Source organism: Emydura macquarii, unplaced genomic scaffold (genome assembly GCF_026122565.2).
Source record: "Emydura macquarii macquarii isolate MOO-44397 ecotype Brisbane River unplaced genomic scaffold, CSIRO-AGI_Emac_v2 contig_2422, whole genome shotgun sequence".
Classification (NCBI taxonomy): Eukaryota; Metazoa; Chordata; order Testudines; family Chelidae; genus Emydura; species Emydura macquarii.
In genome coordinates, this window is record NW_027132559.1 from 13,950,255 (window position 1) to 13,969,525 (window position 19,271).

The 19,271-nt window shown below is 36.1% G+C and overlaps 1 protein-coding gene across 1 annotated transcript in view; it reads left to right on the forward strand.

Annotated features, from left to right (window-relative positions):
- TBC1D5 (TBC1 domain family member 5) overlaps positions 1-19,271 on the forward strand; it is a 450,092-nt gene that overhangs the window by 354,412 nt on the left and 76,409 nt on the right. The window contains exons 16-17 of the mRNA XM_067561949.1: positions 1,360-1,466; positions 16,829-16,914. Coding sequence (XP_067418050.1) covers positions 1,360-1,466; positions 16,829-16,914 — 193 coding nt within the window. The remainder of the gene's footprint in view (positions 1-1,359; positions 1,467-16,828; positions 16,915-19,271) is intronic.

Sequence of the window (19,271 nt, forward strand, 5' to 3'; positions counted from 1 at the left end):
GAAAAACAAAAGGATAGAAAAAGAACAGGCAGAACAGATAAAGAATGAGTAGGATAAGTGAGTGCTTTACAAATGAAAGCAGATGTATGAAATTACAAGCTGTCGGATCAGCAACGGAAATGAAGATGATAAAGTGGTTCCCTACACAGATTATAATTATTCATTTTGCCCAGTCCTGCATCTTTTCCCCATAATCCTCTCGGGGAGGGGGGGAGAGGAAGAGGTGTACAGGCAGAGATGAGGTTTACTCACATGAAAGACAAAAAAAATCAGACTGGTAAGCCTCCATTGCCGCAAAACAATAATTTATTTTAGCTTTTTATTGTATCAGAATAACTTTGTCTGTTCTGCAAGGATATTTTCCCACTTAGAATTCTGATTGATAAGAAGTATTTTGTTTCTACAGCTAAAGTTCTCAAAACAGTAAAGTTTCTTTACAATTTATTTACAATTAGTGTTGTTGGACGCAGTCTGCTTGGTGCACAGTATATGCATCATTAATAGGCACAGCTTTGACAGCTGTAGCAGATGGATTGCCTGAATTTAGATGGTGCAAAAGAAATGAAGTGGTTTACACAGACCTGCCTGAAAAGATGTGTTTAATAATTGCTCTCATAATTAGGTTGATTTGCACACAAAAAAGAGAGAGAGACAAAGAATTATACAGTATTCTTAGATTAGGATGGAAATGTACACATCTGTTTGCAATGGGGGATGAACTTCAGACAAAGAAAAGTTAAGTCTCCTGTGCAAGACACAAAATTCTCTGAGGTATTTTAAAACTATTTAAAAGTAAAAGCAAGAATGCAGAATTCCTAGCTGTTGCTCAGTATTTTCAGGCATTTCTCTGGGATTCTCCAACAGGTAAATGTTGGAACATGAACAGCAGAAACCCAGGTATTTCACAGACTAATGCAAAACGAGGTCATAGCGAAAATAATTTTTTAAGATTCTAATTTAAATAAAGAGAACAAGAAGTTATAGATGTCTGCTTAATATTACAAAGTTGACGAACATACAAGGTATTTTAGTAAAGAATAGTTATGGGAGAAAGTGTTTGTTCATGAAAGTGAACATAGCTAATTGTACAATGAATCTCAGAGTTCCCCACTGAAGTCAATGGGAACTTTAGCATTGATTTCCAAGGACACAGGATTAAGCCCACACAGCACATAAGGCTTGATTCTGTAACCTCTTCCTTGTGTTCAGAGAGTTTGTTTGTACTCATCATGAGGAAGGGCTGCTGAACTTGGCCCATGATGGGTATGTAGAAAAAAATGTTTCCTTTTGAAGACCCAAATATGTGTATATAATCCTTCGGCGTGTTCCCTCCCCCCCCCCCCCCTTTTTTTTGTTCAGTGATCTCAAGTAATTATCAGACCTGTTTGGGACTTCTGATGCATTATCCACCTATGGGAGATGTACACTCACTCATCCTAAGAGCACTGTTTCTCAGAGATCCAAAGGTAAGGTACCCATTGCTAAATATTACCAATACAGGAAATAAACCTCTTTTAATATAAAACATTCCAAGGCCTACAAAATGTTAATGAGACACTGTATCCTACATTTTTGCAGACCCTTGTCAAGGAGCTACTTATGGAAACTGCCACGTTCTTCCATATTGACTAGGGAGTGCACACAATTAATCATGGGGAGAATTGTCAGTTGAAATTAGAATATGGTTCCCATAGTTCTTAAATGATACTCTTCTGCCATTGTGCTAAGCAAAGAGCTCCAGTAAGTCAAGAAACTATTGAGCAAATGTTTCCCCACTTGTCAGTAGTTCATACATGGTATTCTTCACAAAGGACCACAGTATACTTACAAGGCTACAGTAATACGTATATATAAAAGTCTAGGGTAAAGTAAACTGTCTAGAAGTCATAGCATAACTTCCTAGTAGACTTTTATACATGTGATTTATTAGTTCAGCAAGCTAACCATAGCTGAGCCTTGAGGGCATCAAGTAGCATCCAAATGTAGTAGTATGTCATAATTTTTCATTATAAATGAGATCCACTCTTAAAGTCTGCAAAGTTTGGCACAGATTTGATTTGCACTTGTTAAAGTGTGTACTTGTATTTCTAATGTAATGTTTTTGACACAAGTAAGTTTAATGAGCCACAGTTTTAAAAAAAAACTAAAAAAAAAAGCTTCTGCCGTTTTAGACTTTAACTTATATTTAAAATACAGTGGATAAAGCATTTGAGGTAATGCTATGGATGACAATCTTCTCAGTATCTGGATCCATATCAGTTCTCACAAGTTGTGCTGCCAGCTTTAGAATTGTCTGAGCGTGTCACGTTGCTAGGATGTCAATGGACAGTCTGAGATAGCTTCCTTCAAGTCACCTTTGAATAGAAGAATTTCTGCGCTTTTATCGGTTGTGACTGTCTTCTGCAAAATGTCATTAGATTCTGACATTTATTCTTTTATATATTAGGAAAAATTGTCTCCGTTCAGTTTTCTGCAGAAATCTGTGTCCTCACAGCTGCTTACCTCATTCCTCTTGTGCATAGATTTCTTTCAAGATGAGATGTAAAATCCATCATCTTCCTGATACTTAAGAAAGTTTGTAGTATTAAGTTTGTTTAGACTTAGGCAGCAGACTGAAATCAAACTATTCAGCATTTACATTCTTGCAATCTCTTTGCAAAACAAAGTGGAAATATTTTTAAAGGAAAGATGTTGGGGGCGGAGGGGGAGGCCATTGAGCTAAGCCATCAAACTGAATCTGGCACATGTTTAATTCAGCAAAAGGATATGTTGGTACATGAGACTAATCTAATAATAATTAAAAATTCTCCTGCTTCCTCTGTGCCAGCCCAGGCAGAGCGTATGGATCTTCCTACCAGCCAATGGGGCCAACCACCCACCCCCCAATTTCCTGCTCAGTTGTTTTCCTGTCTCCAGCAGATGGAAGCTGAAAAGCTAAAGATAAGGTCCACCCATTCTCAGCCTCATGAGACTTCAGTTTCATGCTACACATCCTCATGGCTGCTCTTTGACCTTCTAAGGCTGTGTTCAGGTTGTGTCCAGACTGCAATGTGTAGCTACATGCCACTGAAAGCATCTGGCAAGATGAAGCAGCAGGGAAAGGCTCCAATAGAAGGGAGAGGCCAGAGCCTTTCCCTTCTGTTGGAATCTTTCCCTACACTGGGGAGGCAACAGGACCATACACTGCTATTTTTAGATGTGGGAGGCACTGCTTGAGTATGTAGGGAGCCATGTAAGGTATATACCCTAAGATTCTGGCATCATCTTCACTCCCCTAAGCAGTGCCTCAGTGTCTACACTGCTCTTTATACCTGTGCTGGGAGGCGTGCAGTGTGTGTACTCTGCATGCTGCTGTAAGTGTAGATACAGCCAAAGAAAGGTCTGGACATATTTCTTACCTTACCTTTCAAGAAGCCTTCTGTTCAGTGAGGAGAAGAGCCTGCATGAAAATGAGCCTTTCATCCCTAATTGTATTGTTATGCAGATAAGGATAATGAAGCCCATTCCCCATTTTCTACATAAGATGATTTCCCCTTCCCCCTTGTCAGGAAGTGATCCCTCCTTGTTTTTTCTGACCTTACAAAGACAAATGAAAAGTGCCTTCACATCCATAGTGTGGAAGATGGCTGTGCTTATCTACCTGAACAGAACTCTGGAAGTTAGAAAGCCAGATCTTCCCAGGGGGTGGAGAGCCCTGAGAAAGGCTTAACGGCCTCTCAAATGACATTGGCTTGTTGGGTTCAAGATTTCATTAAGAAAGTTATGCTTCCTGGGATAAAGATGCCAAGCTTGTTCTCAAGGATCTTTCTTTAAGAGCTATTACCTCTTGAGCTGAGAGAGGGAACATATACTCCCTTTACCTGTTTCTTATTTTTCTCTAGACAAATTTTAAGGCTCAGGTTGTGGCTTGATATACCACTCACTTTTTGTTGAATGTAATTTAGAATGTCCTTGGTAAAAGAGACCCTCTATGTCGGGAGAAGTTATATATCAGTATCCTGGAAACAGAGTGCACAGCTCTGTAATAGCCAACACGTTGCAACTGCTTCTGTGGAGAAGGACAGAGGACATCATATTTACAGAGCTACATATGGGACTACATAGTACTCAAAGTACATTTGATTATCCCCAGTTGTTAACAAAATCTGGATTTCAAACTTGAAATTTGAAATCTGTTATTGCCTCCACTCAGAGCTACGTTATGAACTCACTTAGCAAGACACTTACTCCAAATTTCCAGTTCTTCAGTAAAAAGATATTTATCTCAGTTATATGTATCAATGGGATTTCTAGTCTATGCTTTTTCATAATGGAAAGAGGGGTGTGTGTGTGTGTGTGTGTGTGTGTGTGTGTGCGTGTGTGTGCGCGTGCATGCGTGAGAGAGAGAGAGAGACTGCGGCAATAGAAGGAATTGTTCTTGTAAAATACCCAAAAGAATTGATTGTAGGTGTATGTCTAAATATAATACCCCAAAAGTGCCTATTTTTTTTCCACATCACCACTGTTGAGTAGTGCTGTGAATTTTCAAAGCAAATGCAGTTAGATGAAGAAGTAGAGATGTTGAGGGAGGGTGGTCAGAAGAATATAAAGTGATTAAAAAAACATAGTTCTAACTAGAGTTGTTCAAATAAAAAAAATTTAAAAACCCAATTAGAAATAAAAGTCATAGGAAATGTGAACATATTGTGTTCCTTAAATAACCAGATGTTCTTTCCCTCCTGAAGGCAGTCAGGGCTCGGAATAAAAGGTTTAAAACTATTGTTTTAAGTTAACTGTGAATTTTGCAAATCTGTTTTTACCCTTTAGCAAATAAAATTCTAATACAGCAACATAAGCAAAGTAATTTTCATCTTTGGGTGTTCTTATTTGTATGTTGTTGTGTGTTGAAGTTTTAACCTTATCACAGTGACTTATTACAAAACTAAAGCACTACCTAGAACATTACCATTTTAGATTACATACTACGAACTTGATAACCGTCCTTTGTTTGGGAGCTTACAGTATTTATCCAAAATATTTCTGCAAAATAAAAGTTTGTTTGCAAACCTTTTAGCAGGAATGGTTGTATTACTTGTGAGCAAGCTAGTTAGAAATAAAACCGTTTTCTTCAACTCTGAAGTGTTACTGCTTATAAACAGTCTATTAAAATATCATATACAATGTTATATTTGGCTGTTTAAAATTAATGGTTTTTAGATCACACTAAAAATTCTGGTTAGTCTGATTTTTTTCAACAAAGTATTTTAAGAAATTTGATAACATTTTTAAATAATGTTTGACTATATTAATGGTGAATTACAACTGAATCCCTGCTGAAGTACATATGGCATCTCAAAGGTGCTATATTAGTTAATCATAACTGATCTTGCAGTGACTACCATAGCAATTAAGCAATAATACATGATTTTAAGGTCATGATCATTCATATAATGACCAGCTAGTGGAATCTTCATACCAGCCTTCAATACTCAAAATGATCTGAGCAGTAAATAACAGGAGAAAAAAATTACATTACTGAGATTGTGAACTGAACTGTTTGTACATTATTTTCAGTTGAATTTTCTTCTTAAGAAGCTGCTGTCACATATCAGAGTTTTCTCTGAGGTGGTTTCATGTGCCTGAAAGGCTGTTTAGCTTCACTTTCTTCTTCTTCAGATAAATTCTTTTCTATACACTCATTAGCTGAGGTGCTTCTGAAAAGCTGGAACTATCCTTTGAAAGCTGCCGTTATTTCAGTATTGTTTGTTTCAGTGTTTGTGAAAGGAGAAGAGCAGGTTTTAGTTTGTTTTGTTGGTTAGCAGTGTGTACAATCTGTCATTAATTACCACTCTTTAATGACCAGATTGCAGCCAATCAGAAGTTAGTGTCTTTCAGCATTTGGACATTAGTAGTTCATTAATTAATATCTACTCAAGAAGTGGAATTTTGATACCTAGTATGTAATGGTTAGCTTATCACCTAACAGTAATAGCAGCTAGAGTTTCCCCCATGCTCCAACAAATTCTTTATAATCCTTCAAATGTATTTTAAAATAATGTATTCTATTCAGCCATCAGTCAGCTGACTCATTTCAAGGGGGCTGACAACTGGGCATTGACTAATTTCTTAAAGTGCTCTGTGTTGATGGGGGACAAGAAAGAAAGATTTTAGGCACTTGGAGAGCAGATGACCATGAGTTTTCAGTGGCTCAAGTCCCAGCCCAACTCAGCTTGCTTGTCTAGTCCTCCAGATAGAGTAGCCTACCCTTTGCTGTTCCTCACAGGTAGCTCAGGGGCCAGAAGTCAATATGTGGGAGGCAGAAAGCCAGAAGTGAGACAGAAATGAGGTAGGCACCATGGGTGAACTTGTAGGAAAGGCAATCAGGTGGGAAGGGTGAGATCACTAGTGCACTGGAAAGAAGGCAAGATGTTCTTGCCACTAGGAGATGGTTTTCAGGGAGAGTAAGAAAGGTACATGCAATTGGCAGAGAGAAGGAGGAAGAGAGTAGAAAAAAACTAAGTGCATGGCCTTCCAAATGGGGAAGAGGAAGTTAGGAGAAACTAAACACAAATGAATTCATCTTCAGTTTTACAGTGGTAGAACTCTGGGAACTGTGATATTTGCCCTTAGCGTGCAGAGCGTTAAGATCTCATATATTTAACCTGATAAACATACATTTTAAGGACCAAAAGTATGAAGGGTACTTCAGCCTCTAGCTTTATGCACAGTAAATTCCTGACACACTATATCATTTAGATGATTAACCATCTGATTTACATAAGGTAGTTATTATCTAAATACCATTGTTTGCCTCCCAGTTATATGTGCTTGCAGTTGATTGTCAGCCCCAAATTGGAGGCCAATTTTTTAAAATATGACTTTAAATATAATACATTTATAAATATAAATTATATTATAAATATAAATATATATACATTATATATATATATGTACATTTTAAAACACAATATTTTTAAATTAGTTCTTTCTTAACCTATCTTCTAAGCCCTCAACCCAGAAGCATTTGTTTTCATATAACAATTGACCCAATAAAGTTTGATTTTAAGAATTATGTCTTGAGTTTTGTAGTTCAGCTCTTGTATTGTGTTTCACTATTAGAATAAAGGTGTTACAGACAGCTACCAATTTAATGAAATAGTGTTTAGAATAACCATATTGTAATAGGCCCATATAATAGTAATACATGCACAGTGAGTCAATAGTTACTATTCATTTATATATATTTATTTTAAAACCAACATATGCAAGGCACTTGTTCAAATATTTTAATATGTAAAAAACTAAAGGGTCAGTATTCATAATAAAAAGAATTACCCATCCTTTCCAAAACTGATCCCCATCTTCCCAAATATGCCAGCCATTTAATCAACCTATCATAACTTAGCCTTCCATTCCATAGCATCTCATAGGTCTCAACCAATATTTTTTAGGAAAAGCCTTGGAAAATTGTGTGCTCAGAAGCCAATTTATGAAGACCATGGATCCTTCACAGTCGCCCTCGCTTTTAAGCCAAATGCCTGTTAACTAGAACACCTGCATCAGTCATAACACTGGTGGTAACACATGAAGGGGAGAGACAGTTTCTTAGGTAGCCGAATATATTTATGACTGTATAATTTATATTGTTAGGTTCTTCATAACACACTGTGAATTGGCATCTTAAGTAACTAACAGCATGCAAATATTTTGACAACCCACGTTAATCAGCAAATGTATTTAAATGTAAATGGAAATTTAGGGAACACAAAGTATCACAGAATAATTCCTGAAATGAGTTGAGAAATTGGGGTGGGTTCAGTGAAGAGCCATGAGAATGATTAAAGGATTAGAAAACATGCTTTATAGTGATAGACTCAAAGAGCTCAAACTATAAGTGTCTACATGGGGAGCAAATATTTAATAATGGACTCCTCAATCTGAGAAAGGTATAACATGATCCAATGGCTGGAAGTTGAAGCTAGCCAAATTCAGGCTCTAAATAACACGTACATTTTTAACAGTGAGACTAATTAACCATTGGAACAATTTACCAAGGGTAGTGGTGGATTCTCCATCCCTGACATTTTGTAAATTGAGATTGGATGTTTTTCTGAAAGGTATGCTCTAGGAATTATTTGGGGAAAGTTCTGTGGCCTGTGATACAGGAAGTAAGGGTTACTAGAATTGCTACAGCAGTGCCATTGTAACACTGGTAGTGCAGCCGCTCTGTGCCGACAGAAGAGAGCTCTCCTGTCAGCATAATTACTCCAACTCCCCAACTGGCAGTAGCTATGTGCGCGGGAGAGCATCCACACCGGCACTTAGGTCAGTGTAATTTACATTACTCAAGGGGTTGGTTTTTCCACATCCCTGAGCGACTTAAGTTATATCAAAGTAAGCGCTAGTGTGTACAAGCCTTAATACTAAATGATCACAGTTGTCCCTTCTGGCCTTGGCATCTGTGATTTGGATGCTGCTGTACAAACTATGGTATGCTTGTAGTCAACTGATATCAGAATAAGAGTATGGTAGCATTCAAATAGTAAGGAATTAAGCAACACAATTACTGTGCCATAACTAATTTACCTATCCCTTCCTTATATTTCTATACAGCAAGATAATAAAACTGACATTAAAAAATCTTTGCGAGCTAATTGCTAGTCAAAAGAAACATTACACATATTGATAAATTCATGATCCCAAACATTTTTTTAAAAGTCCTTGAATTTTCTGCCTACTGGGTACCCAAGCAACCTTAATGCTGCCCAAATAGAGATATCCTGGCAAAAAAAAAAAAAGTTAAATGTAGCGGCATGGAGTTTGGGGACATGGGATTATTGGGGAAGAATTGGATAAGGTATAAATATGAAAGGGAGAAGTATTTTGGAGACGGGAGAAAGACTGGAGGTGAAATTATTTTGGGATATTTTAATGGCAAACAAACTGATTTTTAAAGACTGAATCTTTTTCTTCTTTGAGCAGGAGAAAATAACAGTAGTACAGGCAAGAACAAACCTGATCATGTTTGATTTTTTTTTTAAGTAAGAGAGAGGGGAAATGAAGCACCTTGTAGCTCTTAATTACCTCAGTTACCAATAAAACCTATTGCACATGAATATGTTGGGGCTGTTCCTTTCAAATGACTAGTTTACTTATATTTGAAAAGTCATCTAAAGCTACTGACCCTGTCCTAAAGAGTAACGATATTAGCTATAAAATGATGTAATAAACCATATTTAATCATGTTAGAATGAGGTGATTATGGTTCTTCTTGTGTGCAATCTGACAATTCAATTAATCACTTCTATTTTGTGAAGTAGTTTATCAAAAAGCACCACTTAGAACAGTTTCTCTCTAATGAAAACTTCTCCACATCATAATTAATGTATTTGACTAAATTTACAAAACAAACTATGAGTTGTATAAAATGGATTCTGAACTTTTTAATATATGCAAGAATAGCTACTATACTATGGCTAGTGTAGTGTGATAAAATTATAGGGCAGGTTATTTTTGCAGGTTATATTGCTCTCCAGATAGCAAAAATCACCAAAGTAGCACTTTAAAAATATTCCACCTTCCCCATATATATGGCTTGTGTGCATGTATGCGCGCGCACACATACAACACATAATGTTGTAGTGTGGTATAAAGGTTTTATTGGTGAAAGCTTAGAATAGCTGCATTACTCAAAAAGCCATGAGTGAGTTATGCAGGTTGGCCAAATGAGTGCCAATAAAACCATAATGTGGTGGCTTTTCTTCATATAAAAATGTCATGTTTTAAATCTGATAACTTGGAATATTTCAGGGTTAGAAGCAAGTCTGGCTGTGTATTCCATTTGTAAGCTTGGATCTCTCCTTTCTAAGGCTGTAAAACTTCTATTTCCTAGCTGTGTAGGGCTTTGAAATACCAGGTCGTAAATATGTCATGGGTGCAGGGCTGAACTTTGCCACATTTACATCTCACTATTTAGTTACTTTACTTCTTAAAATAAGGGTTCAGGGGGAAAAAATAGAGGAATCAATTGAAAGGCATATTGCAATAATGTGGCTAAGCATTTTTGTTTATGCAAAATTTGGAATTTACACATGTTAAACTTGAACATTGGCAGGGTATTTTTTCTTTCTGGAATATTGATTAGGGTTGATTTGGTATGCTTTGATCTACCTATTCAACTATGTGATATGTTGTAAAAACATAAGTGAAAAAAAAAGCTTCAACTAGTTAGGACAAAGAGCTAAAATATATGTGACTAAAATTTTCTTTAATTCTAACAGATGTTATTTATAAATCTGAATTAACATTTTTAGCATTTCTGTTTCTTCTTCTGCAGAGAGCGAGAGAGAAGAACATAATGTACAATTGTACATAATGTAGACCATAATCTAAAAACAATACTTTTCTAGCATCTGAAACTCCTACTTGCCCTAGGGATGGCAGGGTTGACATGTAAGGAAATTTGGAGTTGGTCGTTATTTCAAGTTGGCAGGAGTTCAGAGAGTTCTCCTTGTCTTTACCCAGTTAACTGAATTCTTAAATTCTTTTGGGGCATTTTATTTTTTCAGAAAAATATTTGCTTGATTTGCCATACAATCAATTGACATATAATAGTAATTCTTTGCACTTCTATAGCATTGTCTATAGGAGATTTTCAAAGATTTTTCTATTTTTGACAAGCATTAGTTAATTGAAGCCAACAGCATCCCTCTGAGAATGGTAAATAGGTAGTTTACAGATAAGGAAACTAAAACTAGGGTGACCAGATGTTCTGATTTTATAGGGACAGTCCCGATATTCAGGGTTTTGTCTTATATAGGTGCCTATTATCCTCCATCCCCTGTCCTGATTTTTCACCCTGGCTATCTGGTCACCCTAACTATAACACAGCATATCACTGGCAAAACCATTGATAGAGTTCAAGTCTCTTGACTCCAGTGTCATTCTGTGGTCAGTATCAATACTATCATTCTATTCATACAATGTTGTATGTTAATATATATACACTATAAAAATATATATTGGCTTATATTTTAATCCATTGGCACTGAACTCATTTACAGTGAGCAATAGGATATGGTGTCTGATAATACTGCAAAATATTAATGCCCCACTATTTTATAAATATTTAAAAAAATCTGTTGCAGGCTGATGCAATGCATTTTGTGCCACAATGGCCAGTCATTACTTTATAACATACAGCTGCATTTCTTGCAATCAGTTTATTTTGAGATGTATATGAAAATTTGCTGAAAACATTGAGCTGTTATTTGCCAAAAACATAGCAAAGGCTACAACTTCTTGGACACATAATGAAGAAAAAAAAGTGGAGAGGTTAAATTTTCTGGGCACCTAACTATTAGGTAGTCATTAATATTCCCAATCAAATTAATTAATGGTGTAATGGTGCATAATGGAAAATGACAGCAGTGAAACAGAACAAACTATGTATGTATCAATTTTTATTGAAGAGGGTCTTGTATTACGTTGGAGAAAGAAAAGATAAAACCTTCACAATGAAAATGGGATCACAGATTTCCCCAACTTTAATTATAGGCAAATGAAAAGGAAAAAATTAGCATTTTAATATAGAAATATCTCAGGCTTTAGAAAAATTATGATAAATCTAATGTTGCCTAGAACTAAAGAAGGGATATTCCAACAAACTGTCTCCTTAGAAATATTTGTTTAAATATAGGTTACAATACTTGTTCTTTATCTTTTTTGGATAATTATTGCTATTTCAGGTTGTTTTTTGTTCCAGGTTTAAAATACCATTAGTTTTCCAAAAAAAATAATTGGCAGCATTTGTTTGCTATAAAACTACTAGATGGAAAAAAAAATCCAGTTTGCTTGTGAGATAATTGTTTTAGTGAGAGGTTTGTTCTATGTGAGATAATTATTTTGGTGAGAGTTTTGTTATACATATACAGTTCACTATTGCTGTTTCTTTCTCACTTGGTTGCATTTAGGTTATCTCGTTTCAGTTGCAATCTATTAAGCTAACTCTTTTTCAGTGGTTGAGGTTTTCCCACCTGTCTAGCCTAAAACACCTGCAACATATGTTTGCATAACCCTGCAATGCTTTGCGTTTTGGGCCTTGAGAAATTCCCCCAGAGCTTTTTGCTTATGAACAGCTGAGCAATTCATTTCTCTAATGACGAGTGTTTTTCCCCTGGCATTGAGGCAATAACATGTTCACTAAAATAAGTCTCATTTTTCATTAGAGAGGCACATCAGACATCTTTTTACAGTGCTGTTTTATCTTCTGAATCTTCAGTATCTGGAATATTTAAAACAAAAACAAAAAAAGGAAGAAGAGAAACTAAATCTTAAATTGTGTTCTATAGATTTCATCACCACCACTTGCGCACACATCCTGGAAACCATCACACACTCAAACAGTTAAAGCATTACATTATGGGGGTAAAGTAAATTCCTTGATGTATGGTACAACAATCTTTCTAGACCTGTATCACTTAAGCCTGCCCCACTATAAGATATTTAACTGTATAAATAATTTTATACAATTTTCTTGTTTGACTTTTTTTAATTACATGATTTGGGATTAGCAAAACATCTTTGCTTTCTTCCCTACCAGTGCCTCAGTAAAGTCTAACTCAGGGAATCAGGCAGGCATGTTAGAATTTCTGTGACCACTGTTGGATCTAAGCAATCAAATCACTCAGTTTTACCTGAAATGCCATCTAATGTTATAACAAAGAGTTGAAAGGCATGGAGGAGAACCTCAGCTGGTGTAATTTACACCTTCTGAACATCAGCCCCAGCTCTGGCTCCTTAGCCAGTTAAAACAGCCAGAGCAAAGTGAAGGGCTCTAAAAACCATGGATCTGGTCTAGAACTGAGAAAGACTGTACAGATCATCCCTAAAAACTCCCTCCCAAGCCCTGATGTTAATATATGCATGGAGCTGGCCTAGGCATGGGAGAGGTGTGAATGGGAGCAGGAGGGACCCAGCACATAATGCTGTGGAGATTTTGGACAGCACTGCTTTTCCAGAGGCAGGTTGCTGTAATTTAGACAGCCCCTCAAGACTATCTAATTATGCAGAAGGGCCTTTACAGTCCTCAAAATGGCTTAGAATCAAGAAGGCACAAGGGTGGCTCGAAGGCACAGTAGTCACCACTTCCTCTAGGCTGGGAGTTCGAATCTGTGCTTCTAAGAGTCCCACACATACAGTACTACTTTATGTGCCTGTTACTGTGGCTGTGCATAATATTTGCCCCTTTGAATATTTGAATCTGTTAATTCAAAATTAAAGCTTGTGGTTGCCTAACATAGGCCATCCAGTTATAAAGAAGAGAACTGAAAAGTAATTGAAAAACCCACAGACTGTTGTTCAAAGAATGGTATTTACCATTCCCTTCCAGGTAGACTATGGATTCCTAGACTCTTTTGGCTAATGTGACATCCCTAGAGGAAAAAATCCATCTCAGCTCTGCATTTCACAGATCTATAGAAAGGCAGGGGGAGGAGTTAATTTGTTAATCTTTTTAATGCCCTTTTTATACTCTCTATCAAGGGCAATCAGCACATTATACTAAGGTTGGGGTGTGGCAGAGGTGATACATTTGCTCATCACCTTTTAATGGCCCATGTTTTACAAGAAAAGAAGGTTTAATCTAAAATAAAGTATTGATCAAAGTACTTACATTAGTTGAGAAATAAAAGTATGAAAACTTTACTAACATTAGTAATTAAACATGTAAATATAAATTAGAATCTACTTGGGGGGAAAAAGTAAAATTTGATTATGAATGCTCTGGTCAGTTAGAGTTGCTGTCTTTCTCAATAAGTTAGATTCATTTGTTCTATGTGTCATGAATGCACAGCACATCTAGTACAGGGGATGCCCAAAGTTGGATATGTCTAGGAGAGAAATTCGTTTGAAATTGATAGAGAAAAATTTGCATTTTTCTAGGATTATTTCTCATTATGAAATTTATGCAATGAATTCTAAAAAAAAAAACCCATGAGAAATAGAGAAGGTGCTATCAATAAAATGCTATAAATGTCATAATCTTAATTTCTGTCACCATCTGTGTGAAATGCAGCTTTCAGAAATATTAAGTATGTTTAGAATAGTAGTTTTCAGATATCTGCATGTTAACATGTATGTCAGGTTTTTTAAAATAATGGGATTTTCTTAAAGCATATCTTGCAGTCCTAAAAATCATTTCCAACACTGACCCCCTTGGTTTTTATTGTCTTACATTTTAAATGCTGTTTTTTCAACATCATTTTTTCTGAGGATTGTTTTTTTTCCCCCTTCCTTGTAATAGTACTTTAAACTGCCTCTCCCTTTGATACCAGTAAGCCTCACAAGAATTTAAATAGGCCCCACTGAAAGTAATACTTGAGCCTCATTCATGTGTTCAAGTTAGATCATTATTCCTATTAATGGCTTAAGTGCTTAGATAGTAGATCAGCATTTCATGTCTTGAATTGCTTGTCATTTCTGCATAAATATGTATTTCAAGAAATTGCTCCACATGATCTTGTCCCTCATTTTTTCCAGAAAAGAAAGTATCATAATCCTTTCTTGATTTGTTGGAAGTTGAAAGAAAAGCCTTTTTATTTTAGCAAAAACAAAGTGTATATCCAATTACTGGAAACAAGTTGCAAAACGGGGCATGTGTATAGCCTTGTGAAAGTGAATCTGGATGAAGTGGAAGTATGCCTGTAATTTTATCCTCCTCCTCTTGTACCTTGGGTTCAAATGGTCATCAACTCCCATAAAGAAAAATCGAAGTCTATTACATTTGTAGGAGAAAAGTTGTACTATTTGATTACTAGCATAGTAGTTTTAGAGCCATCAGTTATCCTCATCATGTCAGTTCAGATTTGATTATCATAGAAATGCATTGAATTACCAAACCATAGCAATAGTAACTAAAGCTGATTCACTGTTATTGCTGCCAGTTGATGAGGACTGACTTACAAGCTATATGATGGGAAAGAGTTATGCAAATGTTGTTATAACAAGAGATGAAAAATGTACGGTGACCACTACAATACAGGTGGTAGAAGAGGTGGGAGGTTTTTTATGCTTGTCTAAACGTCTAATAATATGGTTTTTTATGAACACTGCAAAGAATATATATTTAAATAGTGTTTAATGTATTCCTGTAGGGGGTAAAAAGTAATTTAATACAAGGGTAACTCAGGAAATTCTCACTGAAGGCTTCCATCAGCAACTTTAACTTTGACCTCTGCAATCCTTCTGGCCCTTTGATACCTATTGCCCTGACTCGAACTCTTCTTCTTGTGTCATGTGCATTGTACAATATTCTGTTGTTTGAAATGACAATCCCATCTACTACCACAAAGGTGAGAAGGCTGGTCAAAAAGGAGAAGGGTCTCTAGCAATTCCCTGGAGAGTGAAAGGATGGAGCATGGGTTCTCCAGCCCATTACAACAATGAGCAAGGAAAATGTATTCCCCACATGTGGAGGTGGGAAAGAGTATAAGGAAGTTTCCCATTCCCTTTTGTACTCCTTACCTATCAAGATGAAAATGTAATGTACTTTTCCCTTGTTAAAAAAAAAAAAATTCAGAAAGCATATTGCATTGCACTGATTAATAAATTATATGTATTATTACAAAGACCGGAAAAGTTACATCAGTATATTTCAATTGAATGTGTAAAAGCCAAAGGGGGAAAGCAGGTTTAAAAGACAATAAACTTGTAACACAAATCTTTCAACAAGTATCTATTTGTATAAAATAGTGCTGTTTTGTGCACTATATTTAAATTCTTGCACAGAAAAAACAATCACTTTAATGGATATTCTATCGTGTCTTTTTTGTTTTTTCCCCCTGCATTTTAACTTCTGGAGCAATGGAAATGTATTACTTTAACTAATTTATCCTTTTCATGGGTATTTATAGAAAAGGGCTATGCTATACTTCCGGTTTGTTGGGTGCATGTGCAATGTTTTTTTTAAATAATATTTATATAGCACTTCACACCATCCAGCATTATCCCTTTGAGTTAAATTAGTGTAAATGAGCTCCCTGTTACATAAAGCTGTGGTATAGAGTCTTCAATATTCCATAGAATACTAAGTCCAAAAAAAGGTAATTTCAGTGCTACTTAAGACGACGTATATCAATAAATTAGTTTCTCTGTGGTGAAAATAGGGACTAACAGACAGCCTCTAATTTCAGTATTAATTTTGTACAGTATAGTGCAATGGCATTCAAGGCCTAGATACTGAATACTGTGAGGTTTAGGGGGGGAAAGGTTCTGTGTGCCATCTAGTGGATATATTTGATTTGATCAAAAAAAATAATTCTAACATAAAGCCAATCTTTGTTTAACCAAAACGTTCACTAACAAGTTGGTACGTTGATCTTAAATTAGAAATCATAGCTTGTCCTTACTATTAATATTTTATTTAATATGATCTCTTTATGGGCAGACCTTTTGGTGATACACTCCTATAGTCAGAACTAGAGAAGGGACAATGCTAATTTGGAACAGAACTTCCCCAGACATTGGGAAAGTTCAGATCCAAATTCAGACATTGTGGCTCAGTCCCCTTTCTACATGGATGAGCCGGTATATTATGCTTAGTTATGGTATTTGTGGAACAGTCTTAGTCTTCAGATGATAACAGTAGAATCTAAAATATTTCAACGCTGGCTTTCCTTTTTTTAAATATTATTCCTACCTTTATCAATTATGGTCCTGAGAAAAAAGAAATGAGTTTTTAATTTATATTCCCTTATTGATTAAATCTCATCTGAACTTTCTGTTAAGACACTGATGCCTAATTTTATTAAATACTTTCTAATTTAAAACATTTTAACACTTTTTTCTGTAGAAAAATCCAAGACCAGTGATTTACCAATTCCAACAAAATTTAGATTATTACAAAGCACGTGGAGCAGACTTGATGAATAAAACCCGGTAAGATGCTTTCTTATATGTTGTATTTTAATTAACATCTTACACAAACAATAATTAATATTTTAGGTTGTTTTGATCCAAATGATAGAATGATACAAATGATCATATCATACAAATGATCCGAATGATGAAATGATACAAACAGCATATGGAACACAAATGAATATTATCAGAGTATCTTAGAAATGTAGGACTGGAAGTGACCTCGAGTCATCATCTGTTCCAGCCCCCTGTGCTGAGGCAAGACCATGTATACCTAGTCCTAGACTATCTCTGACAGATGTGTCTAACCTGTTCTAAAAATCTTCCAATGACAGGGATTCCACAACCTCCCTTGAAAGCCTATTCCAGAGCTTAACTATCTTTATAGTTAAAAAGGTTTTCCTGGTATCTAACCTCAATCTTCCTTCCTGCAGAGTAAGCCCTTTGCTTCTTATTTTACCTGCAATAGACATATTCAAAGACCGATACCAGGTCCCCACTCAGTCTTCTCAAGATTCAACGGGCCTGGTTTTTTTAACCTTTCCTTATAGGTCAGGTTTTCTAAAGCTTTTATCATTTTTGTTGCTTTTCTCTGGACTCTGTCCAATTTGTCCACATCTTTCTGAAAGTGTGGCTTCCAGAGCTGCACAAAGTACTGCATTGAAGCCTCTCCAGTGCCAAGAAGAGTGGGGAAATTATCTCCCATGTATTACATATGACACTCCTGTTAATACAACCTAGAACAATATTAGTCTTTTTCGTAAATGCATCATATTGTTCACGCATGCAATTTTTGATCCAGTCTAACCCAGGGACCCTTTTCAGTTGTTCTGCTGCCTAGCCAGTTACTCCCCATTTTGTAGTTCTGCATCTGGCTTTTTTCTTCATAAATATGGTATTTTGCACTTGTCTTCATTAATTTAAATTAATTTTTGCATCTTCTCTGCACAATCAATACTATTACAAATGGTGCTATGTTCTAGCGTGCACACTCTCTTTCTCTCTCTCAGACCAAGGTCTTGTTTACACTTGCACTGCCTTAAAACTGATTTAGTTGAACTGATGCAAACCACTGTGTGGACGGTCTTCAATCAGTCTACCATGGCGTCTATCAATTTATCTTTAAACTGATTGAAGACTGCCCACACAGTGGTTTGTGCCAGTTCAACTAAACCACTTTTAAAGCATATCCTTGGTTAAACCAAATATCTAAATCCTCTTACACTAGGCACTGTACAGTCATATAACATAAAGATGGTTTCTGCCTCAAAGCACTTCAAATCTAAATATAGTGACTGAGTTTCCAAACAATCACTAGTCAAAGGATAGAGAGCCAAATCCTCCTTGTCTTACTCATGCTTTTATCTCATTGAAGACAATGGATCTACTTTCTTGATAAGGAAGTGCACAATTTGATCCTTAAAATATAAAGCTGCATTTATAATGCCTATTTTTTAGCGCTATGTGACCAAAGTGTTCTGCTTGTTAGAATAATCATGGTATGAGAAAACCACTACAAATATAAAAATTCTGGGATGGGATTAATATTTATATTTTTTTCAGGCTTGAAATTAATTGATGCTATTCCATAGGTTGCAAACTTTGGTTACTGAAATGGTGGTTATGGAATATGCTGCCATGCCAGTGCTAATCTTTTCTTTGTAAAAGAAATAAGAGGGCCAGCCATCCCATTTTACACCCACGGCTACTATCTAATGCAGTGCTATCTGGCAACGTGCAAGGCATTTTAAATTTTGAGGGACTGTAAAAACATGAAAAGCTTATTTTTGTAGGTCCTCCCTGAGCATTATGATGATGTCAAGTGTCAATGAGTAAAAGACACTGATATTGCATCACAATGTATATTACATATTATATGTTTGTATATTATAATATTATAATGATATTACATTATATCATTACTGTACTATCTCATAATGTTCTAGCTTTTAGTCCTGTTAAGAAACTTAGAAAGACAGCTACCCAAAGGAGGATGTCTTGCCCCAGGAATCACTGGTGTTCTTTTTGTATTACCCCAAGTTCATTCCTTGTTCTGTAGGGTCCTTATTCTTGTTGCTCCTGCATCTCTGACTTGTAGCATGGGGACTTCATTTCTTTCTGGTGGACAGAGAAACCCCAAAGTATGTTCTCCACCAGAGCTCCCCTCTAGAGGATTCAATAACCTCTCTTCTTTTACCCTCCAAGTCTGCATTCTTCATACAACTGCTTTAGGAGGCCCAACTCCAGTTTATTATTCTCTCCCTCCCTCTCATATTCCCATTGTATTGCTCTTTAGTGGGACACCCAGGCACTCTTTTTAACTCCTACAGCAAGACCCCTTGACCAGTTTGCTTCTCAAGAGTCCCTTGGTCTCT